The sequence below is a fragment of the Myiozetetes cayanensis genome, unplaced genomic scaffold (genome assembly GCF_022539395.1).
Source record: "Myiozetetes cayanensis isolate MyiCay16 unplaced genomic scaffold, myiCay2020 scf4, whole genome shotgun sequence".
Lineage (NCBI taxonomy): Eukaryota > Metazoa > Chordata > Aves > Passeriformes > Tyrannidae > Myiozetetes > Myiozetetes cayanensis.
The window spans coordinates 44,822,125-44,848,267 of record NW_026087631.1 but is presented as its reverse complement, the minus strand read 5'-3'; the positions used below and the strand labels follow the sequence as shown (position 1 = coordinate 44,848,267).

The 26,143-nt window shown below is 40.1% G+C and overlaps 2 protein-coding genes across 2 annotated transcripts in view; one reads left to right on the top strand and one right to left on the bottom strand.

The window, feature by feature from the left end:
• Nucleotides 1-22,555: 22,555 nt before the first annotated feature.
• On the bottom strand, nt 22,556-23,188 carry LOC126647518 (translation initiation factor IF-2-like). Its single transcript, XM_050329818.1, has one exon. The coding sequence runs from the start codon at nt 23,186-23,188 to the stop codon at nt 22,556-22,558; it is 633 nt and encodes a 210-aa protein (XP_050185775.1).
• LOC126647517 (chondroitin sulfate proteoglycan 4-like) overlaps nt 23,187-26,143 on the top strand; it is a 40,795-nt gene continuing 37,838 nt past the window's right edge. The window contains exon 1 of the mRNA XM_050329817.1: nt 23,187-23,283. Within this exon, the coding sequence (XP_050185774.1) occupies nt 23,187-23,283 (97 nt within the window). The remainder of the gene's footprint in view (nt 23,284-26,143) is intronic.

Below are 26,143 nucleotides of genomic sequence, written 5' to 3'. Positions count from 1 at the left end.
AAAGAAAGCAGAAAAAAATAGAAGAAACGTTGAGGCAGTGTTGAGAGCTGTGAAGTTTTTGACATTATAGTGCAATGACTATGCCCTCCACTTGTAATAAAAAATAATAGCGATATTTACCCCCTGTATAATGATAGCATCCTTATCTCTAAAGCACATTTCCTTTTCCTGTTTAAAGAGGAAGAAAGTGAGACCCAAAGTACCAATGTAACATAGCTAGGTTTATCCACCGGATGGGGGAGAGCTGGAAACAAACTCAGGTCTCCTGCTAATCCTCGGCATGTTGAAAATCATTTGTCACTCTAAAACCTAAGCCTATGGCTTCAGATTTTTCCCCTTGAGGACGAATGGGTCTGTTTTTTCAGTGCTTCCCTAGTAAGTGCTGCATAGAAGGCAAGTGTGAGTTGGTACAAGAGGTGTAAAGACTGTAAAGAGTAATACCCCTGGCCACAGTGCCAAGTTTCCAAGCAGCAGCTGAAAATGTCTTCAGAATCTTTTCCTTGCTATCATGCCTTTATGAAAGGTAAATATTTTTCTTTCTGATCTGCATGCTTTGCACTTTGAAATGTTTTCATCAGCAGCAGGGTGCTGTCTTCTTGTTTGAAATAAATGATTCAGTCTAAAGCTATATTTGAGAAGTAGTCTATTACTAATAAAGTACATTTCAAAAAAAGCCAGAAATCTTGTTTAAACTCAGACACTCATTACAAATGTGACAATAAATCTCTTTATGCTTGAGATTTTTATTTACTACTTTGTTTGTTAAAATGAGGCATTGTTTTGAGAAAAGAACTTTCTTTGTGCCTTGCAAGTTGGAATTATCAATTGCAAATTCTGTTGAGTGTTTCTGAGTTTGGAAGAAAGGACATTGCCAATGAATTCACACATACAGACACAAACCTGTATGGAGAAATAAAAACAAGCAAACATATAAAGTAAAAGCAAATAGAAAACCATAAAGCTACACCCAGTAGTGCTTACTGCAAGAAGTGTCTTATCTTCCTTAAAAGGTTGTGCCCTAGCCAGGTCCTGTCTGTCTCATTACTTCCCCCCACCTCCTGTTTTTCTTTAATCCCTCAAGGTGCTTTGGTCCTCTCCCTAGCTCTGTCCCCCTTCTCCTAGGCACGCTTCTTGCTGAGCAGAACATGCTTCCCACACCTTGTCCAGCCTACCCCCTTGCATCTCATTCACAGCCCTTCTGAAAATGCTTTGGGTAGAGTTACATGGGCTGTGTGGGGTTTACCCTCTAGGCCTGACAATATAAAACTGCAGTCACTATCCTTCCTGGGCAGGAGATGACACCTCTGAGGGGTGACATCAACACAAGCAGTAACACTCCTGTGTGCGTGGGTTAAGGGATCGAGGACCCATGGGAGCAGCCTGGTAGCTAGCTGGCAAGTCCTTTTGAACTCTATTCCTCTTGCTGCCAAACTGAAACCATCTCTTTAGACAAAACCCACACTGGGGGACCAGTTGGGTCATGTACATCCCCCAGGGTTCACCTATCTCACCTGCTCACCAGCAGCACATGGGGCACACACACTGCTGGTCACGTAAAAGGCCTTCTGTTGTAGCAATATTGGCAACATCTCTTCACCTGAACAAGAGAGTGCTTTTGTAGGTACCCCCCAAACCAGTTCAGAATGGAATAAGCCCTACTGACAGGATACTTTCCCCCCCAGAATAACTGCATACCCACTAAGGCTTTTGTTGGCAATTTTCTTCAGGCTTACAGCCAACATTACCACAATTCACTAGTTCACTGTCGAGTGGCAATGTTTTCAAATCATAATGCCAAAGAACCCCATTTCCAAGGGAAAGAGGTAAGTGCTCTGCTCCATTCTTGTTAAGAAAGAAGTAGTTTCTCTACCTATGCAAACTTTACCGGGATTGTACATGTAGTCCACCAGTTTGACTGAAAATGTGTTGCTTAGCTCATGTTCCTTTAAATCTCCTATTTAAATAAGATTTTTACTAGATAGAATCTGGGGAGTTAAAAGTGCAATGGAAGAAAGCAGGTGAGATCAAATAAAGAATTGACAGACTATGCAACCTGGCCATTTTTAAGAATTATTGTGTTGTTTTTTACTTTAAAAAAAAGGCAGCAAATTACTTTTGGAACATTACAGGTTTGGATACTGCTGAACATTTTTTTTTAAATTACAGCATGCTAAATTTTATGTGAACTCCAAGTAAAAAATAATGAAAAACATACATCCTAGTGTCATGTCACAATCCACTATAAGTGCAAATAGGCATTTTGTCCTTGAAGATGAATTTCTGTAAATAAAATCAGTGCCTATTGCTATGATACCATATTACGGGGGGTTTTGTTGCTTTTTTTTTTTAACTAAGAACTATTAAGTGGCATGTGTAGCATTCTTCATTTATTCCAGAATATTGTTGATAACATTCATGAGTGATTTTTGGTTATTTTAACAATGGGTAACTATATAATTCTGAGAAAAAAAAGGACAATAAATAAAGGATTTTCTGCTTCTCTTTTCATTTGTTGGTTTTGTGTGGAGAGGAAGATTTTAATATACTGTATTTTCAGCCAAAAATCATTGTAAAATGACATTAGCACCAATATCTGAAAAATGTTAGAGGAAAATATAGCTTAGGAAAAGAAAGAATAAATCTTTTCCAAGAGAAAAGATAATGGGGTTTTATGTTCTAAAAATATAGTCTCTCTGGTAGACCTCAATGGCTGTGAGTTCAGTTCTCCCATGGGATGAGCCTTCTGACTGGTGGACCTAAATTTAAGAATATAAGTAATATTGTAAGCTCTACTGAACTGTGTAGCTTTAAAAACACTTGGAAAATTCCCTACATGAGATGTGAGTGAGAGCATCTCACAGATGTGGGACACTGTAATTGCCTCTGGAATAAATGGAGGGGCTGTATGCATGCATTTCTGTGTCAGTCCCCTGATTGCTGTGACTCAGCTGTAGTAGCTGAGTAAGTAACCACACCTAAATGTCTTCAGGACCTGGACTCTACACAACCGTGTTACCTTTTCTTTGCTAACAGGTGGCTTCAAACTGTTTGGAAATGCCAGATTTGAACACTTAAGACAGCTGGGTCTCCCGGAGACCTGTTTTGGAGACCTGTGGTTCTGTCTCTGGAGTTCTCTGTCCCTTTTTTCATGTTGGGTTTGGGCAGTGTCTCAGTGAGATCAGGCTCTCTCCAGGCCTACTTTTGTCAAAATATTTAAGTGCCCTGCCCAGCAAGATGGTAAATCTAGTATTTACACTTAGCCCTCAAGTCTAAGTCCAGCCTAAATTTACCTTTAAATCAGTCACATTAAGGGATGCTGCTCTCTGTTTTCAAACAAAATAGCAGACAAGAGAGATGCACATTTCGAACGTGGGCATTTACATATCTAAAATCCCATCTGTGTAACTGACCTCTCAAGTAGATAATATACTTTTGAATTGCAAAACTGATATCTTTTTTAGGAATCTAAGACAGTGTATAGGCTCACCTAAGGCTGACTCATGTTTGCACCCTGCCTCTCAAAGGCAGAATATATCATATCTCTCATTCCTTGTAACTGTGGCTGAGCCCTCAGAGCATTCACTGCATAAACTGGTGACAATCTGTAGAGAGAGCACTGCCCACTGTGTGCTGCCTGCCTCTGTGTGCTTGAGTTCACAGCTAAATCACACCTAGACAATGAACGATGCCAAAAAAACCAGGAAATATGAAAACCCCACAAGGTGAGAAGGGGATGCACATGCAGTACTAGGATTCTGAACAGGGCTTAACACACCAAAAGGAGATATGCTGCAAAGACCAGCAGATTGGACTAAGAGAGCTTAACAGTGTGGCCAGTTTGTGTGTCATAGTGGAGGTTGACATAGGGCTACACAAAGCTGTAGCTGACCTGATGTAGTGATGGTGAGTTTTGGATGGAGGGGCAGGTTGGACTCTCCAACTAACATTGCAGTGTCCCCTCCAACTACCACTTATACAACTCTGTATTTAAAAGTGCTCACACAGCTACAGCTTTAGGGTAATTTGCTTTCCTGCCAAACCTCTAGACTCATAAACCCAGGTCAGCTGCAACAACTGTACACATTCATCAGACTCAATCTTGGTGTTCTCTGGAGGGTTAGAGAAATTCAGTCAAAGAAGTTATTTTTCTCTATAAATCATATAGGGAGACTAGGGAGAACAGTTAAAGCAGTAGTTGACTGCACTGCAGTTGTCCGAGTTAAGTGAGGTGAATACTACCCGATGCCTTTAACTGAGATAAATACCTCAGTGTTCTTCTGGACCCTGCATTAAAATAACATTTATAGCTATAGACAGATTAGACGTGAACCAGTACCATAAGGAAAACACAGTAAACTAACTCATCAAGGAAGTACTTTACACTGAATGGAACAGAATAAAATAGATTATCTCAACTGGAGAGGACTTACAATGATCATCTTGTCCAGCTGCTTGACTAGTTAAATATCATGAAAAGCTAAAAAGCAGTAGCAAGGAAATCAAGGCCTTCTTAATTGGTATTTGATCAGTAAGAAATAATAAGAAATATATATATTATATAATATATATTTTATTATATATTATATATCATTTCTTATTATATATTTCTTATATATAATAAGAAATAATAAGAAATAGATGAAGTTGTCATTAGGGAAGAATAGGAATACGAAAATATCAGCTGACTGAATATGTTTGAAAATGAAGTGCATATCCTGGGTGAAAATAATATTTTCCAATAAAGAATTGAACTGTGGAAACAGAAGAGACTTAAGAGCTTTTTAGAAAGTTTAGTTGACCAGGACTTGGATATTTCTGGAAACAGGACAGGGTTCATGAATAAGCTTCTCTAGCTAACATTGACCTTCAAACACCCAGCCTTTGACTGTTGTCTTGTGCATTTTTCCTCCTGATTGTGACAAATGTGAAAACAATCTGTTAGGAAAACATAAAACAAACCAAAGGGCCATGAGCACCCATGAAGAGTGAAATTCATTCTAATTTATTATCATAATTCTATAATGATTATGATTGACATCTCTGCTTTCAAAGGTGCTTAACAACAAATGACAAAACTTTTTCCTGGGGCATGAAAGAATAATAATAAAAATTCTCTACAGAGATGCTGAAAGTATCAAAACGGGTTTCAGAGGGATATAACAAAGTGCAAGCTGGTCTTGGTAGAAATGGCTCTTGAGGTGGTCAGCAGAGAGCAAGAACTACAGAGAAAAAACAGCAAGAAAATATTTAATGGCTGAGAAAAATGACAGACCCTTTCTATTCCTCTCTGCTGAGGACTGATCCCAAACACAAAATCAGAAAGAATAAACAGCCTGAAACATCTCGGCTAAAATGTAATTCTGACTTCCTTTCATCCTTTCAAGTACTTAAATAGGAGGTCCAGATCCATATCTTAAAATTTTTGCTGAGGAAGGAAGAACTGTGTTAAAACTCTGTGCATTTGGAGTGCAACTGTGGATATGTCCAGGGAATTAGGTATTTCCTTAATTCCAAAACATTTTAACTGAGTTAATCTTTACCAGGTCAGCTGGCTCTGGCAGCTGGTGAAAGGATACATCAGCTATATGAGTGAAATGTTGAGCCATGGTTTCATTCAGGACACACAGCCTGGGCATGGTGCACAGGTACACAGCTTGGAGTAGAAATCCCAATAGGTGTTGCTAAAAGGGCAGCATGCTGGAAAAGAAGTGAAAGGACTTTAGGACTCCAGATGGGAATCTAGAGGACTGTGTGCTGGGAGAGAACCCAGCACCTAATTCTGCAAAAGTGATATAAGAGAGTGGGAGATGAGCTTGCTGTTGTGATGGGGACTTCATTGGTTAGTGTTGAGCTTCACTTTGAATGGAAAGAACTTGACTGGGGAGACTGCATGCTTTTATGGTTTGAGGGATGAATGTGTATAATGAACAAAATCAGATAGAAAGCTTTGTTATGGTCTGCTTAATAAAACATTTCCCCACAAAGAAAAAGGTATTTTGCCTCACTTGGGAATTCTTAAACTGATGGTCTTGGAAGAAAATATATATATAATTCAGTAATGGAACCAGCACATTGCTTTCAAGGTCTGGAATTCCAGAGAATGAAATATCACTAGAACAACCTAACAACCTGAGAATTCTTAGAATGCCATCATCTGAAAAACAGCCAGATCTCATTTGGCTGAGCTTACAGATGAGGATAAATTCACAGAAACCCAGTGGGAGAAGGATTCTGAGTGATCATTGAGAAAATTTTTATAGTCATTTAGATTACATGGCCTGCTTGAAAAGGAACAATTGAGTATTTTAAGATACCATATAACATCTATATCTTATCCAGATGTTAAATACTCCAAAATGAGAAAGTAATTAAAAACCTCTGTTTGAAGTTATATAACATGGAGAGAGACTATTTACAAGAATATGTAGTGACAGGACAAGGTGAAATGGTTTAAAACTGAAAGTGGGTTTAAACTGGTTATTAGGAAGAAATTCTTCACTGTGTGGGTGGTAAGGCACTGGAAGAGGTTGCCCAGAGAAGCTATGAATGTCCTGTCCCTGGTTGTGTTCAAGGCCAGGTGGGGCTGGACTCTAAGGAATGGGATCTGATGGAAGATGTCTCTGCCCATGGCAGGAGGGTTGGAACAAGATGGTCTTTAAATTCCCTTTCAAACCCAAATTCTATGATTATTATTAATATTATATTACCTACAATTTTTGTTGACTTATCCTTAATCCTTAATGCTAGCAGCACAAATGAAGGAAAACAGCACTGTCACACACTCAAAGCAAAACACTAAGTACCAAATACAATAAATCTTCAGATACAAACAGGGTGTAGACATGTAGGCTTGACTCTGAGATTTTGCTCTAAATTTTACAGCACAGTTTCTAAAAAAACGCTAACAATAATGAAACAAAAATATTAAACTCTAAGAATTTGGAAATAAATCAGAATAGCTACTACATTACTTGTGAGATTACTTTAATGGTTTGTTTTAGCCAACAGATCTATCTCTTAGTGGTCTTCCTGGTGTGGGTTCTCTGGGACATAATGTCATTTTGGCTTTTACCACAATATTTCTTGCAATGCTTTGGAAGAAAAAATCCAAACTTCACAAAGTTTGATTTGACATTCAATTTCTTGGTTGTTCCACTGCAGCTCTTTTTTGCAAAATCAAGATATTATGCAATGGTTGTTGGCTAGGAGTGTACCACATATCCACAGAGACAGACATAAAAGTAGAATAGTCAAAACCATTGCAAAAGATATAAGAGCTACATGTTATACGTGCTAGATAACTACCCTGGTAATTATGCTGGTGAACACAGTTTATATACTACTTCTTTTCCAGAAAGAATATAGATTTCATAAGTTCTTAAAGAAAAGAACTTGGCAAACTATCTTGAAGAAAATGTTTTTTTGCCATGTTTGATAGTATTTGCTGAAAGAAGTCTGGATTTTTTTTAATTACCTCTGTGTCTCTTATGTGATCCGCATTTTCTCTCAAACAAAAACTTAGCCCAATTATGCAAATCTACACAAGCACATGCAAACTGTTCAAGGTTGTCTTCATAAACTTTTGAACCCTTCTGGCTTCTAAAAAGGAACATAGTCACAAAAGAATTTTTAAGAATTATTGGAATCATTTATCAGAATAGGAGGGTCAGTACTAGTAAACAATAACTTGTCCTTTTCCAAAGATCTAAACCTAGTTCACAATTCCACATTGTGAGTATTTGTGAGGCCTCCAATACGATACCCAGGGACTGTGATTAATGTCATGTGCCTGTTTATTTTTCCCCTGAGAACCTGAAAGAGTAAAAAAAAGATCACAACTAAACAAAAGCATATCAATAACAGGAAACTGTTGGTGAGAAATACCCCGATCTTCCTGTAAATTCACGTCACCATGTTCCCCAGGGACAAAGGTGCGTGAACAGCATGGTAAATAATTATGATTTAATATGAGGCCTTGCTATGCTGTTTACAGTTTAACAACAAAAAGGAATTGTTTCTCAAGGCGCAAAATAAGCAAATAATAGAAACACATATCAATATAATCAGGAAATGATGATGTTATGTCGGGGTCAGCTGCTGAAAACAGATTGCAATCTATCAAAGTATCAACCTGATATCCCCGTGCAGCCTGTGGAGAAACATCAGTGATAGGAGGAAGTCTTTCCCTGGTCTGCATGTCAGTCATCTCACTTCGATTGTTTTATGAAAGTGCTGGGGACTGGGGTCTTGCAGAAGACTCTCCATGGCTATTTTTGCTTTCTGATGTTTAGGGAATTTACACTTATATTTGCTGAAAGCATCTAAAAGGATCTCTTGCATTTTGTGTATCAAAACCCAAAAATAAATCACTGGAGGAGTATACAATGGAAGGAATTGTAACAGCTGGTCCCTTTCAGGAAGATTAAGTTGTTGAATCTAGCCAGCAAATAAGGAATAATGAGAAAAATACATCATTGCAGGAACCCAGTGGTGTCTTTCAGCAACCAGTGAAGATTCTTAGTTCCTTATTAAAAACATGGTTTAGTGAGACATACAGAAAGCACACAGGATGTCAGTATTCAGTAGTTTTTCCCTACAGAAATATTTTTAGGGACACCAAGGTAAAATCAGCTATGTAAAAGCCAAATAGAACAATTTATTTTTTTGAGCAGAGAAGCAACATTGATACTAGAGGCCTAAAGCATTTAAATATGCATTCAACTCTTAGTTACAGAAAAGAATAACTCTAGACGATACTTACCAGATTTTAAAGTTAAGTAGGGTCAGTTCAGGTCAAAGCTTGAACTAGAAAACACCAAGAATTTTCTTAGTGTTGCCTGAAATAGCACTGATGACTGTGGAGACTTTCCTCTCTCAGTCAGGACTGAAATGAAGCATCGATACTTGAAGTCTGTCAAGTACTACCTTCTAGGATTGCAAACATTCTCCAAAGCTCCCAAAACCAAACTAATATTTGAAGAACTCTCGGGTTTTCTTGTCTTTATTCACACTATTATCCTCAAAACTATGTTTGAGCTTAGCACCTAAGTAAGTGTCAGTTCCTGATAAGCGAATCAGTGTGTGCATGCCTGCCATGGATAGGAATCACAGGAATAAGCATCAGGCTTTGCACAGTCTCCTGGAACTAAACCATATACTTTATCATACCTATGACAAACTAAAGATGCTGTTAATTTGGTTTGACTGTGCCTGCCTGTCCTCCTAAGCAGACAGTTACTACACTGTTTTCAGGTTAATGCCAATCATCTTAACAGATGCTTGAGCTTTTATCTGTGCTCTGCATCACATTCCTTGAAGAGAAGGCTGCCAGAAACAAATATATTTTCTGAGAGTACATAAGGGAACAATGGACAATAGGAGCTGCTCTATACTGCTGGGTGTAAACAAGAACAAAATGCAGTTCACATGAAATGAAAAACAGTGTTTATCAAGACGTAAGTCAGTGACTGGCAGGTTGCAGATGATATTTGGCATCTGACAGCAGGCTGCAGACATTCAGTTTTGTTAAAAAAAGGCACTTCTGGGGTTGAATGGAGCTGTAAACACTGGTTTCTGTAAACAGTTTGGTTCTGTAAACAATTTCAGAGTAAAAAAAAGGAGACAAATTATTTATTTCTAAAAAATTCAAGATATGTAGTTTTAAAGTTTTCAAAAATACCATTTTAAATGTTCTTTTGAAATGATACTTCAGGACTATTAACTGGCATTCCAGTTTTCCAAACACTAGATTAGAAAAGGATATCAGTTTAAAAGACAGTAAAGCTGGTTGGCAGATGCGGTGTCTTTTCCTCCTAAGTCAGACAGGATGCTTAGAAAGTACATAAGGAACAAGAGAAAACATCTCTGTCCTCTCCAAACCTAAATGCTTTTATCTCCTCTCTCCCCAGCTGCCTTCCTGTAAACTTTCAGATTCCAGCCTCTGGTCTTCTTGGAGGACATGGCTGGATAAGAGGAGAAAGAAAGGAAGGGAAATAGTTGCCAGAGTTGGATGGGAAGGGGAGGTGGTGTCAGCAATAGAATTGCTATTTTTGGCTTGCAACTTCTTAAAAATAATCTTTCAATTGATTATTAGGATTAAACCCCGAAGTTAAAAGACACTCTTAAAATGAAGCTCAGCTACATGTAAGTAGAAAAGCTGTAAAGATGCCTCTTCTCCCTGCTGTCCCTGACAAGGAAGAAATCAGTTCTAATGTGATAAAAGCACATGTCTATAAGCAGCAAACTGTGTTTCATTGTGCTTGCTTTCCAGTACTACTGAAAATGAAATAAATTTTATGTTTATGGATCTAATAATATATTTCATTTCAACATGTTTTTACCACTTTTTTTCCAAGGTAGCTCCAAAATATTCCCCATGATTTCTTTCTATTGAGCTCCCTAATTGAAAGACGAAATTATTTGCATCATAATACAAACATATAACTATGACACAAATACTTCAGTTAACTGTTTGTTTTACTGTTCTCAGTGTTTTCAGAAAAGTGATAACAAAGAAAGATGCCATAATTTTAATCCTGGAATTATTCTCCATTGTTGCAAGAAAAATGTGACTTCCTGAGAATTACTTAAAATGCATAGTGAACTTTACCTAGGTACCAGAACAGGCCTGGGAATTAGACAGAGACTGCATATATTTTCCAACTTACATCTGGAGAAGACAAGATAAGAAGAGGGGATGAATCATCAGAAACATCAGGACTGAATTATATTCACACTGGAAAATAAATCTCAGATTTTGATCTTTTGACAGAAAGAGTAGGTAATATTTCCTGGAATTTAAGAAAATATTTGCAGAAAAATAAACATACCAACTTACTGTGTCCCCCCTTTCAGCAAGTCCAAGTTTGTAAAGCTACTTATAAAATGTTGTATCTGAATTTCTGTATCTTTTTCATATTACTCTTGCTGTTGCTTATAACATTAGTAAGACAAAGTGAGGAGCTAGAAAAAGAAAAGCAATTTAAATCCAGCATGTTATGTTACTCAATTCACTGGAATATACCTTTCTCACCATGGTTACAAGTAGCAACACAAACTCAAACGCTCAGATGGCATAAATCATCATTGCTACACTCAGTGAAGCAGAACGGAGGCAATTTCTGTCTCAGCTGGACTTTGGATCTGGATAGTCTGTTGAAAGTTTTCATAAGTTCTCTGTGGAAAGGCAAATCACTGTAATGTTCAAATGCCAATGATTAATTAATGGACATCTATTTCTGAGTCTCAGTGGTCTCCAAAGCATCTCCTTTCATAGTTAGAAAGTTTTCTCTGCCTCGTATTGCTGTAGTGCCTGTTACATTGGTGCTGCATGTGCCAGTCCTCACCAGTCAGCATAGGCAAGATTCCATGGTTATTCTGTGATTTCATAAACAGAAATAACTGGTGACTATGCAGTTTCTGTGGCAAATGCTATTTGCAGGTCTCTAAACCTCTAATTGCAAGTCTTTCATTTGAAAATGAACATAATAAGGGAAGTGTTAAACATTTAGTTTGATCACCCAAAACAACAGGAATTGGAGAGTGTTAACTTTCAAGCCAGGGACAAGATGTTAAGCTCATTGGTTAAGATGTGTACAACTCCTAACTCCATTTTCTACACAGGTGAACAGCATACCATGTTTTTGAAAACAGTTTGTCTTGGAACTGAAAGGAGATGCTGAATGCTCAACACTTGCAGGTGAGAGGACTGAAAGCACAAAGGAAATTATTATTTCTGCTAGAGGATGGAGAGCTCAGCCATGAACTCCCTGCATGGTGATAGTGTCAAAGGAGGAGAATAACAAAGAATAACAGAAACTTCTCCCTTTGTTATTACTTCCCTTTTGAAGACTGCTACACAGATGGGGTAATATTCTATAAAAAAGGTTAAATATCAGGGAAAATAATGCTTTCAATGGGTCTATTTCTGAAGTCATGCTGCATATGCTGAGCAGCTAGAGCTCCTGGGCAACCCACACCAGCAAAATGCCTGTTTGACTGACAGACAGAGGATTAAAACTACCTCTGCAAGCAAACCCAAATGGATTTTGATGGTCAAAGCAACAGGTACTGCTGTAGTCACCATATTTAAGGGAAAAAGACTCTTTGCAACATGATTCAAATGTCAGCTATCAAATGACTAATCCTGTTTTTCCAGATGAAAAACTGCATTTGCACAAAGAAAGGCAACTCACTGTTTTCTTTCAAAACTTCATACCCTTTAATAACTAAAAAAAAAAAAAAAAAAAATCTATCCTGGTCTATCAAGCATTACATTTTATGAGCATCAGTGTCACAGATGTGAAGCAGAGTCAGGAGTGGGTTGGAAAAAATTACAGAGACACGTAAAACACACACAGTCAGGTGGGGCTGATGCTGTTCTCATTGTCAGTAGTTCTCAAACAATGGAGTTCAGCTGGATTCGGTGGTGCCACATCAGTGGGACTGAGAAGGCAGTAAGGCTCTCTACAAGCAGGCTGCTCAGGAAACGCCCACGTAAGTAGTTAGACCTGGTATCTTGTAACAAGAATTGCATTAGATTTGACTGACATCTGACACTGGTAATGAAAAAATTGGGACAATATTGGGAAAACGAAGCTTTTTATAATTTTAAAGTGTTTTAGTCAATGTCTGCCTCAAAGGGTTCGCAATGACAGTACAAGAACAACGCTTCCAGGAGGTGCAAAATGGCACAGATCAGTTGCTGTGAATACAGAGTGCAATGAAGATGCATGTCTGTTTTCCTAATGTTGGGTAAAAAGAGAAAGGAAGCCAAAATAAACCAGACATGCTGTGTTTAAAAACTGAAGTGTTTGCAGAAGAAGCATGGCCAGAGTATGTAACAATAAAAGGTATTGTTCTGTGCAAAGAATACAAACTTAGAGCCTTGGAAAATCACACTTCATTGTGAGCATAGAAAAGAGGGGATAGAAACTCTCCTTTTTGAAGGGGAATGGCACTGCAACTGGAAGCTTGGGAGGTTTGCCTATGAATTAATTATAACCTCTCTGGATTACCCTGGTTTTAGGGAAAATGCTGATAGACTGTAAAAATAAATGATCAGTGAAACCTGTTCCCTAATTTGTTAGGATACTTACTCTCATTTTTCATATCTATATCCCACTCACACATACACAGATACCTACCTACCACCTGCAGAGCAGACAGCAAAGCAGAAAGCCTTCATTTCTCTTTCCCTTTCCTTTACAATTTTTTTTCCTTGTCTGCCAACATTTCTCCCTCTCTCTTCTTTATCCACCCCCCACAATCCTTTCTAGGTGTTCCTGACAGAAGCTGGATAGATCACGAGCATCCAGGCCCCCTCTGTTTCGAAGCAGCTCATGGTTGCTTGCTTTTGATGCCAGTAATGCTGCAGTGAAGAATTTCTATTTTGAAACTGCCCTGGGGACATATCTTTAAAGCAGCCTGGGGAAGCCTGGATATGGTTTCAGAAGTAATACTGGCAGTCCACATACATGGCCCTATTTCTGCTCTCAGAGCTAACTCAGGCATACTTTCATGATGCCATGGTTTGGCAAAGGTGGGTCTCCAGGCCCAGCTACTGCTTTCAACCACCATATCACTAGATTGTCCTGGTTGGGAGGAACATACCTGGTGTTTAGAGTGTCACTGCAAGCTTAGAGACCCAGCCTCAAACAAGAGCACAAGTTTTACCAGTGTCAATAGTATCGCAGCTCAGGGACAGTGAGGAAGCATGGGGATAGCCTGCTCAGTGAGACTTGCCATTTTTAAACTGCTGAAGGGAAAAGTGATCTCCATTCCAGCCTGAAGCACAGGTGAAGAACAACAGCTCTAGACTGATCTAAGATGACCAGTAAAAGCTGGAAGGAGAAGCTATCTTTCACACCATTTGATAAGGATTTTGCACTGAAAGACATTGCAGATCAGCCCTGCCATCACTTATGATTTGTCAGGGCCTAAATGCATATTTCTTGACCTACAAGCAGTCCCTGGTGAACACAACCTGTCAAGGGAGAAGCTTGATGTTTTTAGATGATCTTGTTGCTACCTGAACTTTTGCAGTGAGTTCTCCTAAATAAATAACAGCAAGGAAACAAACTTTCATCAGTGATCAGTCTGAAAAAGATATATAGGAGTACCATGAGGTCTCACAGCTAGAAAAAAACACAGAACAACAGCATTACTGATATTGGAGCCCCTATCTGCATGGGTGGCTGCACAGATGTGAAATGAAATGTGGGACTGTGTGCACTGCTAGTGGGTGGGCAATGGTTATGCTTACACACAAGGTAGAGAACAGGACAGAAGTCCAGAACTTCCCATATAGTAGTCTACAGCAATATGACCCGGCATAGTGAAGATGCCTGATAAAATGGAGTAGGCATCACTGACACCATTTACAGACGGGGAAGTCTGTACTCATGTTGGTTTCAGAGTATATCTTTCTCTCTCCCAGGGCCCAGAGGGCCACCCAAACCACTGAAACATTCCTCAGCAGTAACAGTGCAGAGTGAACTGGCTCCAGTTCAGTTGGTCTGGACAGTACCGTGGGATATAATAACCAGACTGCTTCCAAAATGGAATTTCAGGGTTGAATTACCACACACCAGAACAAACTGTCCACATCAGGTTTATTATAGACTGAGGGATCAGTCAGACAGGATGAGTCAAACATGCCCGAAGGGTTAAGAGGTTACTTTTCAAATCAACACTCTCTTTCTCAAGAAAATTAATGAATTAAAAATTAAAACAATCTTACCCTTCTTTGTATAAGAAAATGTCCTGGTTTGGAGACAGTGGGAAACCTGGTTGGATGACAAGTTAGTCATAGAGCAAAAAAACCTGAAGATATGTAAGAATTTGTTTCCCCTGCCTGCAAAAATTATAGCCATTAAGAATCTCTTCTACCAGTGACCAAGTCACCTTGAGACCTGCCAATGTTTCTATGTGTACTAGGTTAAAAATTTTTGAATAAATCCCAGCCTTGTGAAGCTCAAGGCAAACATTTGGATGATGTTAGCAGGCATTTAGGTCAATACTATTATCTGCCTTCTCATTTAAGGCCATACATTGCTAAAGTTTTTGTCATCTACTGCATCAAGGACACTAGCTTTGATGATCTTTTTGATATTCTCTTTACTCAAAATCTCTGCTGTACTTTCTCAGGCCCTTTTTCCCAATGCAATACTCCCAAGCACCTAGTGGACAAGCCAACATCCCAGCCTTCAAATCCTATTCTTCCAAACTCTCTGAAAACCTACACAATATATAAAATATTAACTCTATTAACCATTACAGAAACATACCACCAAAATATGCAAAACCTACAGGTAGTTCTCTCCCTTTGCAGCCTAGTTTATCTTATCTAGTCTACCATTTCACTCTTTCCTCTTTATTCATCAGGCCTGTTTCCTAAACTGTTGAGCTGGGACTGTTTCCAGACTGTCCATGCAGGGAGAATCACAGCACTTCCAGACAAATAAATAACAATGATGGAGAAACAGAGAAGTGGCAGAGGGTCCTCAAGTAAAGTTGCAATGAGGCAACTTGTTTAAATAGGAGAAAAACTAGAGAACACAACTTCTAAAAGGTGTATGAAATGAATAATGTTCAAATACCAGGATTAAAGAGGCACAATAGTGAACCTAATATACTGTGTACTACATAGGCTCCATGTTGCAGTGAGAGGTGTGGTAAATCCTGCTGTGACACAACACCCATGACAATCCCATCTGTGCTCCATACATCTGGCATGGGGAGCATAGGCCTTAATCCAGTCGTTTTTATGGGTCTGAGCCATTGTTGAGAGGTCACTATCAGGCAGCACAAAGGGAGAAAGCTGGCCTCTGGAGAGCAGCATGGTGACAGCTGTCTCCTGTGCTAGCTGTTGTTGCTGTCCCCTCCTTTGCCGCGTGTGAGGCAAATGGGTCTCCCCTGCACCTAACAGTCTGGTCTGTGGTCTAGGGCAGAGATAGAGCATCTGAAGCAAAGAGGGGAAGGCGTGAGACAAAGCCTTTCTGTGACCAGATCTGAGTGGCTGTGTATTATTCTGTTCAGAGCAGAAAGAGAACATGAGAAAGCTGAAAAAACCTGTGAGTCTATTAAGAACATAATTTGTGAGAAGAGGCTAGGTAGACAAGCCAGGACTGTTCAGCTAGGGCTGATGGAAAAAAGAGTGCCATCTACAAATAGAGCACCAAGAGTTTGGTAACCATTTAGATTAAAAAGCAATATTAGTACAAATGAGGTATCAGCTGCCTTTGAAGAACTTCAGCTGAAAACCAGTAGTTCCCAATCACATTCAGGGGCAGTTTTGCAAAAAGAGAATCAGGTACAGGACAGGAATGAGCCCAGACCATCTGGATGTTTTTAAGACAGAGTTCAATAAATGAATAACAGTGATTATTATATGGGGTAATGTTTGCAGTAGCTAGGATGTTGAATTTAATGACTCAGGTGGCTCCTTCCATCCCATGTTATTATGCACCTACAGCCAGCATTGTTCCATCCCCATGGACAACAAAAACAAAAAAAGAGGCTACCATTACTTCTGATGCAAGTGCTTTAATTAGAGTAAAACAGTCAAAACTGTGAAGGCTGTGAAGATAGCTACCATGAACCAGAGGAAATTTAGCAAGTGCCGCCACGCCTCTGTGAGATTAATGCAAGACAGGAATCCAATTCGGATACCAACAGAGGGTAATGATTTAGAGAAAGAGGCATAGCAATGGTATGAAGTTACCACAGGTACAATCTGATAATTAATCTAAAAAGCAAAGCCATGCAAAACATGTTTGCAAATGCATCTTTTAATATAGACAGCAGGAATAAGAGCAATGTGAGTACCAGAGCAGGAGGGCTGTAAAGGCACCACTAATTTCTAGTGATGTTAAAGACAGCACATGAAAAATTACCAGATTCTCAACCAAAACAATAACAATGACACCGATGACAGTTCTCACTGATCCGGGATTCACTTGGTGAAAGAAAGATGAATTACTATTATTGAAAGAATCCAAACCATTTGCACAGGCAAATGAGAATAACAGATTAGTGTGGAGGAATATAAGTGGTTTTCTATTCAACTACTTTTACTTAGCATTCTGTCATATGTTCCCCGGAAATGAGCTGCTTAATTGTCTGATCACTATACAATCTCTAACTCAGCCATTTCATGGAATGAGATCATATTTTTCACTAAAACCTAAGAATGTAAATTCTGCAAACGTCTTGAGAAAGACCACATGTCACTGCCCTGGAAGTGAAGCCCTTTCCAGGGAGTTCCTTTATCTCTTTCAGTGTACTGAAGCCAGGGGCATGAAAGCATTTTCTTTAGCAGCATCCCTTTGAATTCCTGTCTCCTTTGACCTGTACAAAAGCCAAATTCTAGTCGCCTCCCTGTGAAAAGATAACTTGCATAGTTTTGTTGTAGTTGTGTTTCTGTTTTTTCTTTGCTGGACTTTTGGCTGGCTGACAGCTGCTTTGCTTTGGCAGACAGGGGTGAAGGTCTGTTTCAAGCCTCCCAGTTCTGACATATTATCTCTGTGGAAGCTTCTGGAATTGGATGTTTTAAATAGGAACTGTTGAAAGAAATGACCTGAGATTTTCATACAGATTTGCAGAAGAGCAGACACTAAAATGCAACACTTAACACTGAACTCAGGGCAAAGGGATATTCCTTTTAAGGCCAGTGTGGAAGTTCTTGCATATACGTAAATCAGTAAATACCTGGGGTAGAAAAACATATCTCCTCATAGTGAAAGTGAACAAACAAGCAAAAATAATACAAGGTAAATGCTACATATACCTACCAATACAAAAAGGCTACTGCATTGTTTGGTGCACTTCCTAAATTTGTTTTAATAATACTAGTTTGAATTCAATAATACTTAAAATGGAATCTAATATACTAGTTATTCTATTCTATGAAATAACGAATTGTGTTGCTAGGAAATTATAAGAGTTTGACCTGTGACTAGGAGAGATCACAGGGTGAGTGTCCTGTGTTTGCTAGCACATATTCTATGGGGAATAATGCAGACTCCTCACTGTGGGAGCATATTATATATATTCACGCTTCTTTGAGTCTGTCTCTTCTAAAATTCTATTGCTTTATCAGAAAGATCAGTCTTTAGTAGTGTAATTGAGCAGCCATGGCAATTCAGGTATAAATATGAGGGCAGCAGGCGAGGACAGCAGATCCTTCACTGCACAGCCTGCAGATGTGCACAGCTGCAAACTGATGTAATTGGGCCTTGCCACCTGCAGAGGGAAAAAGAAGGATAAGCATACCTAAGCTTTTATCCCATGAAGAGCTCAAGGGAGAAAAAAACTGCTATCCAGCCTGCTTACATAGCTATGATTTTTCTCTTGCCTTGGTAACTTTACACTGGGAATCTCCATTGGGATGGCAACTTCACAGCTTGATCTCAAGTGCACATTATTGCTATGCAGGTAAAAGGCACCCCTACCCACCAATACCATTCTACCAACTTTTTCCCTTCCTTCTAGTAGCAACTGCCACCTCCTGTATTGCCACAGTACCTGAAAAAAGGAATATTTTAATTTCCTAGATGCCCTGCTTGTGAATGAAGTCTCAGAACTCTCTGATAGAGCTCACCCAGCATCAGGAAAGGAGCAAGAGGTGACCACTCATTCCGTGAGATCTTGGAAGGGACAAGAATATGGTGAATACATGAAGCAGGCTAAGAGGTCTTAGTTTGAGGCATGGGCCGCCAAGGTGAAGAAAGGAAGCATTTGGATCCCTTGCATTTGGATCCTCCTCAGAGCATTGCCTTGCTTTAGGCTTGCATGTTATGATCTCCCACAGCACGATGGGTATTCCCAATACCAGTGGCACAGAATAAACTATGATTCTGAGGTCCTGAGTATCACTAGTCTTGAGTGCATGCAAATTTCTCTTTCAAACATCTATGATTTTTAAAATTGTTAACATGGTTAGGAACATGCATGGACCAGCATATCATATTAACTTGTAGGATGCACCAATGAATTTTTGAGAAACCTATCTTTATTGAAGAAGTGGTGCTGAGTGCTGAACTGATATGGATTTCAGTAAAAATTCTGTTGTCTAAATTGAAAACTCAGGGCCCTATGGTCTATCTTAAGTCTTCAGAGATAACAAGAAGAGCATAGGTTTTGTAGAACAAGTCCCTTGTAATTTAAATTATCAGAACAATATTTTAGAGGTTAATTTGGAATACTGACTTTAAATATGCTCTTTACTGAAAAAAAAATCCTTATTAACAATGCTCTTTTTAAAAATCACTTCTATATATGAATCATTGTAAACTTGGAATTTAGAGTTCAAATACTGTCTGATCCCATCTGAATTGAATGGCTCCTTCATTTTCCTCAAAAGCTCTATTTCAACAACATTTTCATTTCTAAGGCACTATTTACCTAAGGGATTGTCACAGAGAAAGATTTTCTTGCAGCATTAGGACTCCCTCTAGTGTCATTACAGACAGGATCTTTGGGGATCTGTGTGGACCACTGAAGGTTTGTGTTTGCTTTTGGTGAGATGACAGAGCATATATCTGTAACTTATTTATATCTGATGTCAACTACTGGATATGCAACTGGCATATTGGAACCATCGTAAAGAGGAGGAAGGAAGAATACAAACCAGAATATTTTATATGCTGCATTTCTGTCTCTCTGACTGCATGATTGGAATTTTTTTGTGGAGAAAACAAATCTTGGTATGTTTTCAAGACATAATAAATCCTTGAGTAATAAAAACCAAACAGGAAAAAAATTAAAAAATCCAAACCACAGAAACCTGTAAACTGCAGAAACTAAATCATCATCATCATCATCATCATCATCATCTACACTTCTTCAGAAACCTAAGTCCAGTCGAAAGCAAGTAGGACTCAGGGCTGGAAAATCCTGAATGACTTAAGAAAGTGTGGCTCAAAGCTACAGCTATTTAGGCCTTTCTCAAGATGTGACTTTTCTATTTCCAGAAGTCTCTTACTTTTGTTTTAAATGACCATGAAGATTTCTGAATTATAGCACCACAGAACAGCTGAGGTGGGAAGGCACCTCTGCAGACTGTCCAGTCTCACCACTCTGTCCAAAGCAGGGACACCTACAGCTGGTTGTTTAGGGCTGTGCCCTCTCAGTTTTTGAATATGAACAAGGATGTGGACCTCACGGTCTATCTCAGCAACCTCTTTTAGTTTTTGATCTCCAGTGCGATGAAAACTTTGTTTTTAAATGCCATTTCCTACATTTCAGTTTGTGCTCAATTGTGCTTGTCCTTTCACTGGATACCTCTGAGGAGTCTTGCTCCCTCTTCTTCACATGCTCCCATCACCTGTTCATAGACATTGATAAGACTTTCCTGAAGCTCCTCTTCTCTGGGCTGAACAATCCCAGCTCTGTCCATTCCTTCTCCCAGAGCAGATTGGCTTTCTTTGGACAAGAGGTAATTTTGAAATGAGCATGATAAAAAAAATTAAAAAAATTACTGCGTTTAAGGAGAATATCAGTTCAGTGACTGCTGCGTTACTCACTAGAGACTGATTACATTTTTGTGACTAGATTTGGTGTAGCTACCATGTGCAATAGATTTTAAGTTTCACAGACCCAATCATAACTGCATCATAATCCCAAATTTTGTCCTATATGGTGAATCATAAGGTATTCGAAAAAATATGGTTCATTCTTTTTTACAAAGGTTTGGTAGCTCAGCATCCAGTGTGATGATCCAATCACATTATCCATTTCTCTTCCCTTCTCTAACTCAGACCTCCAGACGGTGACCTGGTGCAGCACAGAAGCGCCCCTGGCTTCAACAGCGTGTTGAATGTAGTCTCATTAGGAGTGCATGTGATACCAGGGCTCTTGCACTCCCTGTCCCACTGTCTCTGCATTTAGCCCCAAAAGACCTTGTATGTTCAGGATAATCCCATTTACCTACCTTCAAGCACCTTGCTGCAGTATTTTTTCTTAATATGGTTTTGACTACTACTTCTCAAAGTCTACAGTGCAAATGATGCTGTTCCTTCTGAGGTATAATCCAAGGATTCTCCCAGCAAAACTCTCTGTGCAGGGCAGGGATATGTACATGTCAGACACATGTAATTCATGAGTGATGCAAAGGCAAAATTTTCCCCCAGGCTTCCCTACTGCAGCCCAGAATTTTGCTGATGCACACCTGGAGATCTGCTTTTCCAGTCTCTGTCACACTATAAATTGTTATCCCATGTTAAGTGCTCTTTTTGCTCTTCTTGTTCACATCTTGGACTGATGTCTTTTTACAATTCCTCCTCTAGTCTTTCACAAATGTTCTTTGAGTGCCCGTCTAAAGAGAATGAATTTTACTAGACCTCTGTCTTTGAAATCTTTAATAAAGCTTTTAAGTAATATCTGGGAGAAGATCACTCCCCATGATTTCACTCCCTCTGGGCACAGATCTCCCCTCCTGCCACATGCATTATTCTAAAAACATAGACAGCAAACTTGCCAAAAATTTCTAGGGAGAATCTAGACTAAATGATGACTATAAACCTCAAAGGAAGAAAAGAACCAGACAGCTGACCCAGAGAAAAGATTCATGTCATAACCTTTTTTCCCCTTTCTGCAGTTTTGGAATATTGCCTCAGTTACTTACTCTGCTTGCTTAGTGTCAGATTTCAGGTCACAAATTCCAGTCCTATGTGTAAGGCAGTAACAAGTTAAAAAAATAACCGACCTGTTGAGACACATTGCAGCACACCCTGCCAGCTGATAACATCAGAGAAAATTTCATGACTGTAAGGCCATTCCTGGCACAGATATCTTATGTAACTCAAGGCATGTCTGCATATTTGAATTAGTACAGTAAGGGCTTATACATGAGTGGCTCAAGTATGCTCTATAAAACATTTTTTGAACTGAAACTTTGTGCTTTCAAGAACAAGACACCACTGATGAGGTGTGAAAAGCATAATTTTTTCTAATTTAGGTCCTGTACTGCTTATCATTCTCTGCAACTACCTGAAAAGAGGTTGTAGCCGGGTAGGAGTTGGTCTCTTCTCCCAGACAACTAGTGACCAGACAAGAGGGCAGTCTTAAGCTGCACCAAGGGAAAGCTTCACAAGCTTCACAAGCTTCACAGAAAGGGTGACTAGATATTGGGATGGGCTGCCCAGGGTAGTCATGGGGTCACTGTCTCTGGAGGTGTTCAGGGAGAGACTGGACATGGCACTTAATGCCACGATCTAGTTCACACGGTGGTGTTTGGTCATAGGTTGGACTGAATGATCTCAGAGGTCTTTTCCAACCTAATTGATTCTGTGATTCTGTACTCGTCCCAGTTTCTGATCCCATTGGTTGGTCTACCTGTTACATGTTTCTTCCCTAAAGCAGCGTGATGTGTTTCATGATGGACGGTATGCAAACACTTCGAGGGAGGGGGCTCCAGCCAAAAGAGGAGAAGGTTTGGGGGTAGCTCAGAATAGCTTCCCCTTGCGACAGGCAGGCCATGGAGGGACACTGCAGTGGGTGAACGACTGGCAACACCTGTAAACCGCATCTGGGCAGGTCCATCCGAAGCACAGACTCAACCACAGGCTTGAGGAGCGCCAAGCCCGTCTGTGGTGGGGGTAATCGGAGCTGCGGGCAGGAGATACCCCGTGCTCCGTCCTAGGCCGGTGTTCCCGGAGCTGGGGGCGGGCCGGCGCAGGGGCTGCGCTGTGAGGAGGGCGGGAAGGAGAGAAAGAGGGACGGAGGGAAGCAGAGAGAGGAGGCCGTTCCTGGAGAGCGGGCGGGGAGCGCTGTGCCGGGGCAGCGACACCGACACTCCGCCGCGCCGCAGGGCCGGGCCGGGCCGTGCTGGGGGTGCCCCGCCGAGCCGCGGCTCCGGCATGGCCGGCGCGCCCGCCGCGCTGCTGGTGGCGGCGGTGGCGGTGGTGTCCGCCCGCCGGGCGGCTCTCGCAGGTAGGCGGTGGCGGAGCCGGAAGGCACCTGCGGCCGGGGGGAAGGGGCGGCCCGGCGCCGACCGACTGCAGCCCGGCGCGGGAGGAGCGGCGTCCCGGCCGGGCCGGGCCGGGCGGCCCTGGCGCTCCTCGGAGCTCTGGAGCCGCTTGTCGCCGGTACTCCCGCGGAAGAGCAGGCCGAGTGGGGACTGCCCGGTGCCCCGGCCCGGTGCCCTGGCCGGCAGCCGCCCGGCCGGGGGCGGGGTCCCGGGGCTCATGTCGGCGGTGGAACAGCGGGCATTTTGTGGCGGCGTGATGTCCCTGTGCCTTGAAGCGAAGGTCGAGCCTGGTCGCTCGTTGCGAGCCCGCGCCGGTGCGGGCTGCCCGTCCCGCTGTGGCGATGCTGTGACTTGACATAGCTAGACTTTCTAATAAAAACAAAGAGAACCCAAGCCACGTGGATGAAAACTTCCCCCCTCCCACCGACCCCAGTCATAACTGTAGTATGTCATGAGGACAGTGCTAAGGCCCGTGCAACAACATTCCTTGTGATTCCTTCCCTATAATATATCACAAGGAATGTGCTATGGTACGTGCAAGAACATTCCCTGTGATTCCCTTCCCCTGCTCTGGCATGGATGTGAACCAGTAGTCCTGATGTTTAGTGTCAGCCAGTCACTGCAGGTCGTTGTTTTTTAAAACTTAAGCTGTTTTATGCTTAGCTTTTAGATGTGCCAAGACATGGTAGCCACCTCACTGCTGGTGATGCACCTTACCGTGCAGGGCCTGGGCAATCACCAAAACCATTGGAACAGCCAAAAACTTTAGCAGGGAATTCTATTTCTTCTTGAGGTACAACTTGAAGTAAATTATAATTTAAACATCAAAGACTGGTAATAGAGTTTATTATTTAAATATCTTTTTAAAATAATGAGTAATCAAGCAGTTGAAGTATTGTGGTTTTTCATGCTCTTTGCAATTCCATGTGAGATAAACCAATTGCCATAACTCTTTCTTTAGAAATACTGAGTGTCTGGTTGGTTTCTGTGATTATGTAGTGTCTATTTCACTAGATGAGAAGACTGGTTAGAAACAAACTAATATTTAATTGTAACTTTTAAAGAATAGTTTTTAGTTCTTCAGAAATTAATGAGAGCCTAATTGAAGATTAAATTGCAGGTCTTCTCTCTTACTCCAGGTGTTATTATAGCTATAGCCTTACCCAGAGATAATCTGGTGAAAAGAAAAACTAGTTGAAGGCTGGAAGGAAAAAAAAAAGGAGTAACTGCTTCTTATAGGCAGGGAACTGAAATTAGGTGTTAAGTGGGTTTCCCAATTCTTCAGTTTTCAGTGAGCTTATATGATAGAACCAGAAAATAATGTCAGTTCTGTTCATTTCATATTCAGTGCTTTAACTGCAGGACTGTCTTTTTATCTGGAAATCGTAGAATCATAGAAAGTTTTGGGATGGAAGGGACCTTTAAACATCTTCTTCTCTGATGTGTAAAGCCTGTGTAGATGCAACACAAGGTTATTCCTCACTGTGTACATTTTAGGTGAGTGTAAAAGACTTACATACTCTTACCGTGTTTCGTTTGCCCACAAAATCTCACTAGTAATTCTGCACTGACAAAGTGTGAATCAGCCCTGAGAATTCCTTGTGAATAATGGTTACGCTAGCCTTAAGGGGCATTCCTAATGAATCTTGACAGCTTCCTTTTCCAAGTCCATTTTTCCTGTGTCCCATCCCCTGCATTGATGTCACCTGCTACCAACTTTTCTAAGACATCAAAGATGGACATAGTACTTTTTTGTTATGAAATGTCCTATTTGATTGTTTTTGTTTGCCCTCCCCCCGTCATTCTGCATTATTTCTGCTCTTTATCCTTGTTGCAATACTTCATTAACCAAAACCCTGTTTTTCAAAGTTCCAGCAGTGTGTTTTGGAGAGTGTAAGATTTGCAAGCAAACCATATTATGAATTCTGTGGTACTAGTGGTGTTTTTCAGTCTCATCAGTGGAACTTGATCATATCTGTGATGTAGCATGTACTGTGTTAAAGAAAGAACATTCTAGGTATGATTTCAACTAGCTGTAAAATAAAAAGAAGAAGCCACGAGTGCATTTTTATTTATAAGCATGGATTTTCTGGAGCTTTTTGTCCACAGGCATTAATAGTAGTTTATAATGAATCAGATTAAAGGAGTTTCACTTTTTCCTCCTGCAAAAGTGAGAGGCATTGAGATTCACTGAAAGATATAGGACTATGACCAGCATTGGATTACACCAGTGTACGGACAGTCTTCATTTCATCATGCTCATGAAATTCTGAATTCAAGCGCATTCAATCTCGTTTTAATGGGCAGTCACACTCACTGTAAGGGTTCTAATATGAGGTCAGGTTTCAGTCAGAAACTTGAGAAAAGTCAGCTACCAGTCTGATTCTTCACTGTTGTTCAGAAGTAAAAAAAGCAATTAGAAAATTACTTTAAGAAAGTAATTGCAGTCAAATTTTAGTTTTTAACTGCTGGTTTCTTGAGGTTTGGATCAGCAGAAGTGATCAGCTTCATTTCTAGAATATGCTACTCCAGACAACTCCTTGAAATCTATGGCAATTTCTTTTGCTATTTGGATTATATTTTAAGAAAAAGAGATTTTTTCACTGATGTGCTGTAAATTCAAAACACCACACTGTAACATCTTCTAAGAAGAAAATTAACTCTATCCTAACCAAAACCAGGACAGTTATGCAGACCTTTCCAAAGTTCCAAAGGAATTTTATCCATGTAAGATACTTTGCCTGAAATAATTATTTTTAGTTAGTTATTGAATTTTTCTTTTTCTCTTATCTTCATAGCATATTTGTTAAACAACTTGGGCTTTTTTTCAGAAGCTTTAGTATAAACTAATTACTTTTAGAGTAACTGTATGCAATTGCTAGAACTCAATATCTAGAACCCAAAATCCAAATTTGAGATTCTCTGATACTCACAATGGTTTCAAACATATTACTGACTGATTCAAGATGAAAGAAAAAAATACAGCTAGATAGGGAAATGAATATACAAGTCACAAAATTTTATAACAGATACTTGCAGCATGTGAAACGAATCACGTTGGGTCAGTTCTGATGAATGATTCCATCTAAGTTACTCAGCACAAAACTGAGACATTTTAAAACTACAGACTTTTGTAGGAGTCTGTACACTAGGAAATTCTCCTTGGAGAGGACT

What these genes read in the sequence shown, in the direction of transcription:
- LOC126647518 (XM_050329818.1), bottom strand. Translation starts at nt 23,188, where the DNA reads ATGAGCCCCGGGACCCCGCCCCCGGCCGGGCGGCTGCCGGCCAGGGCA.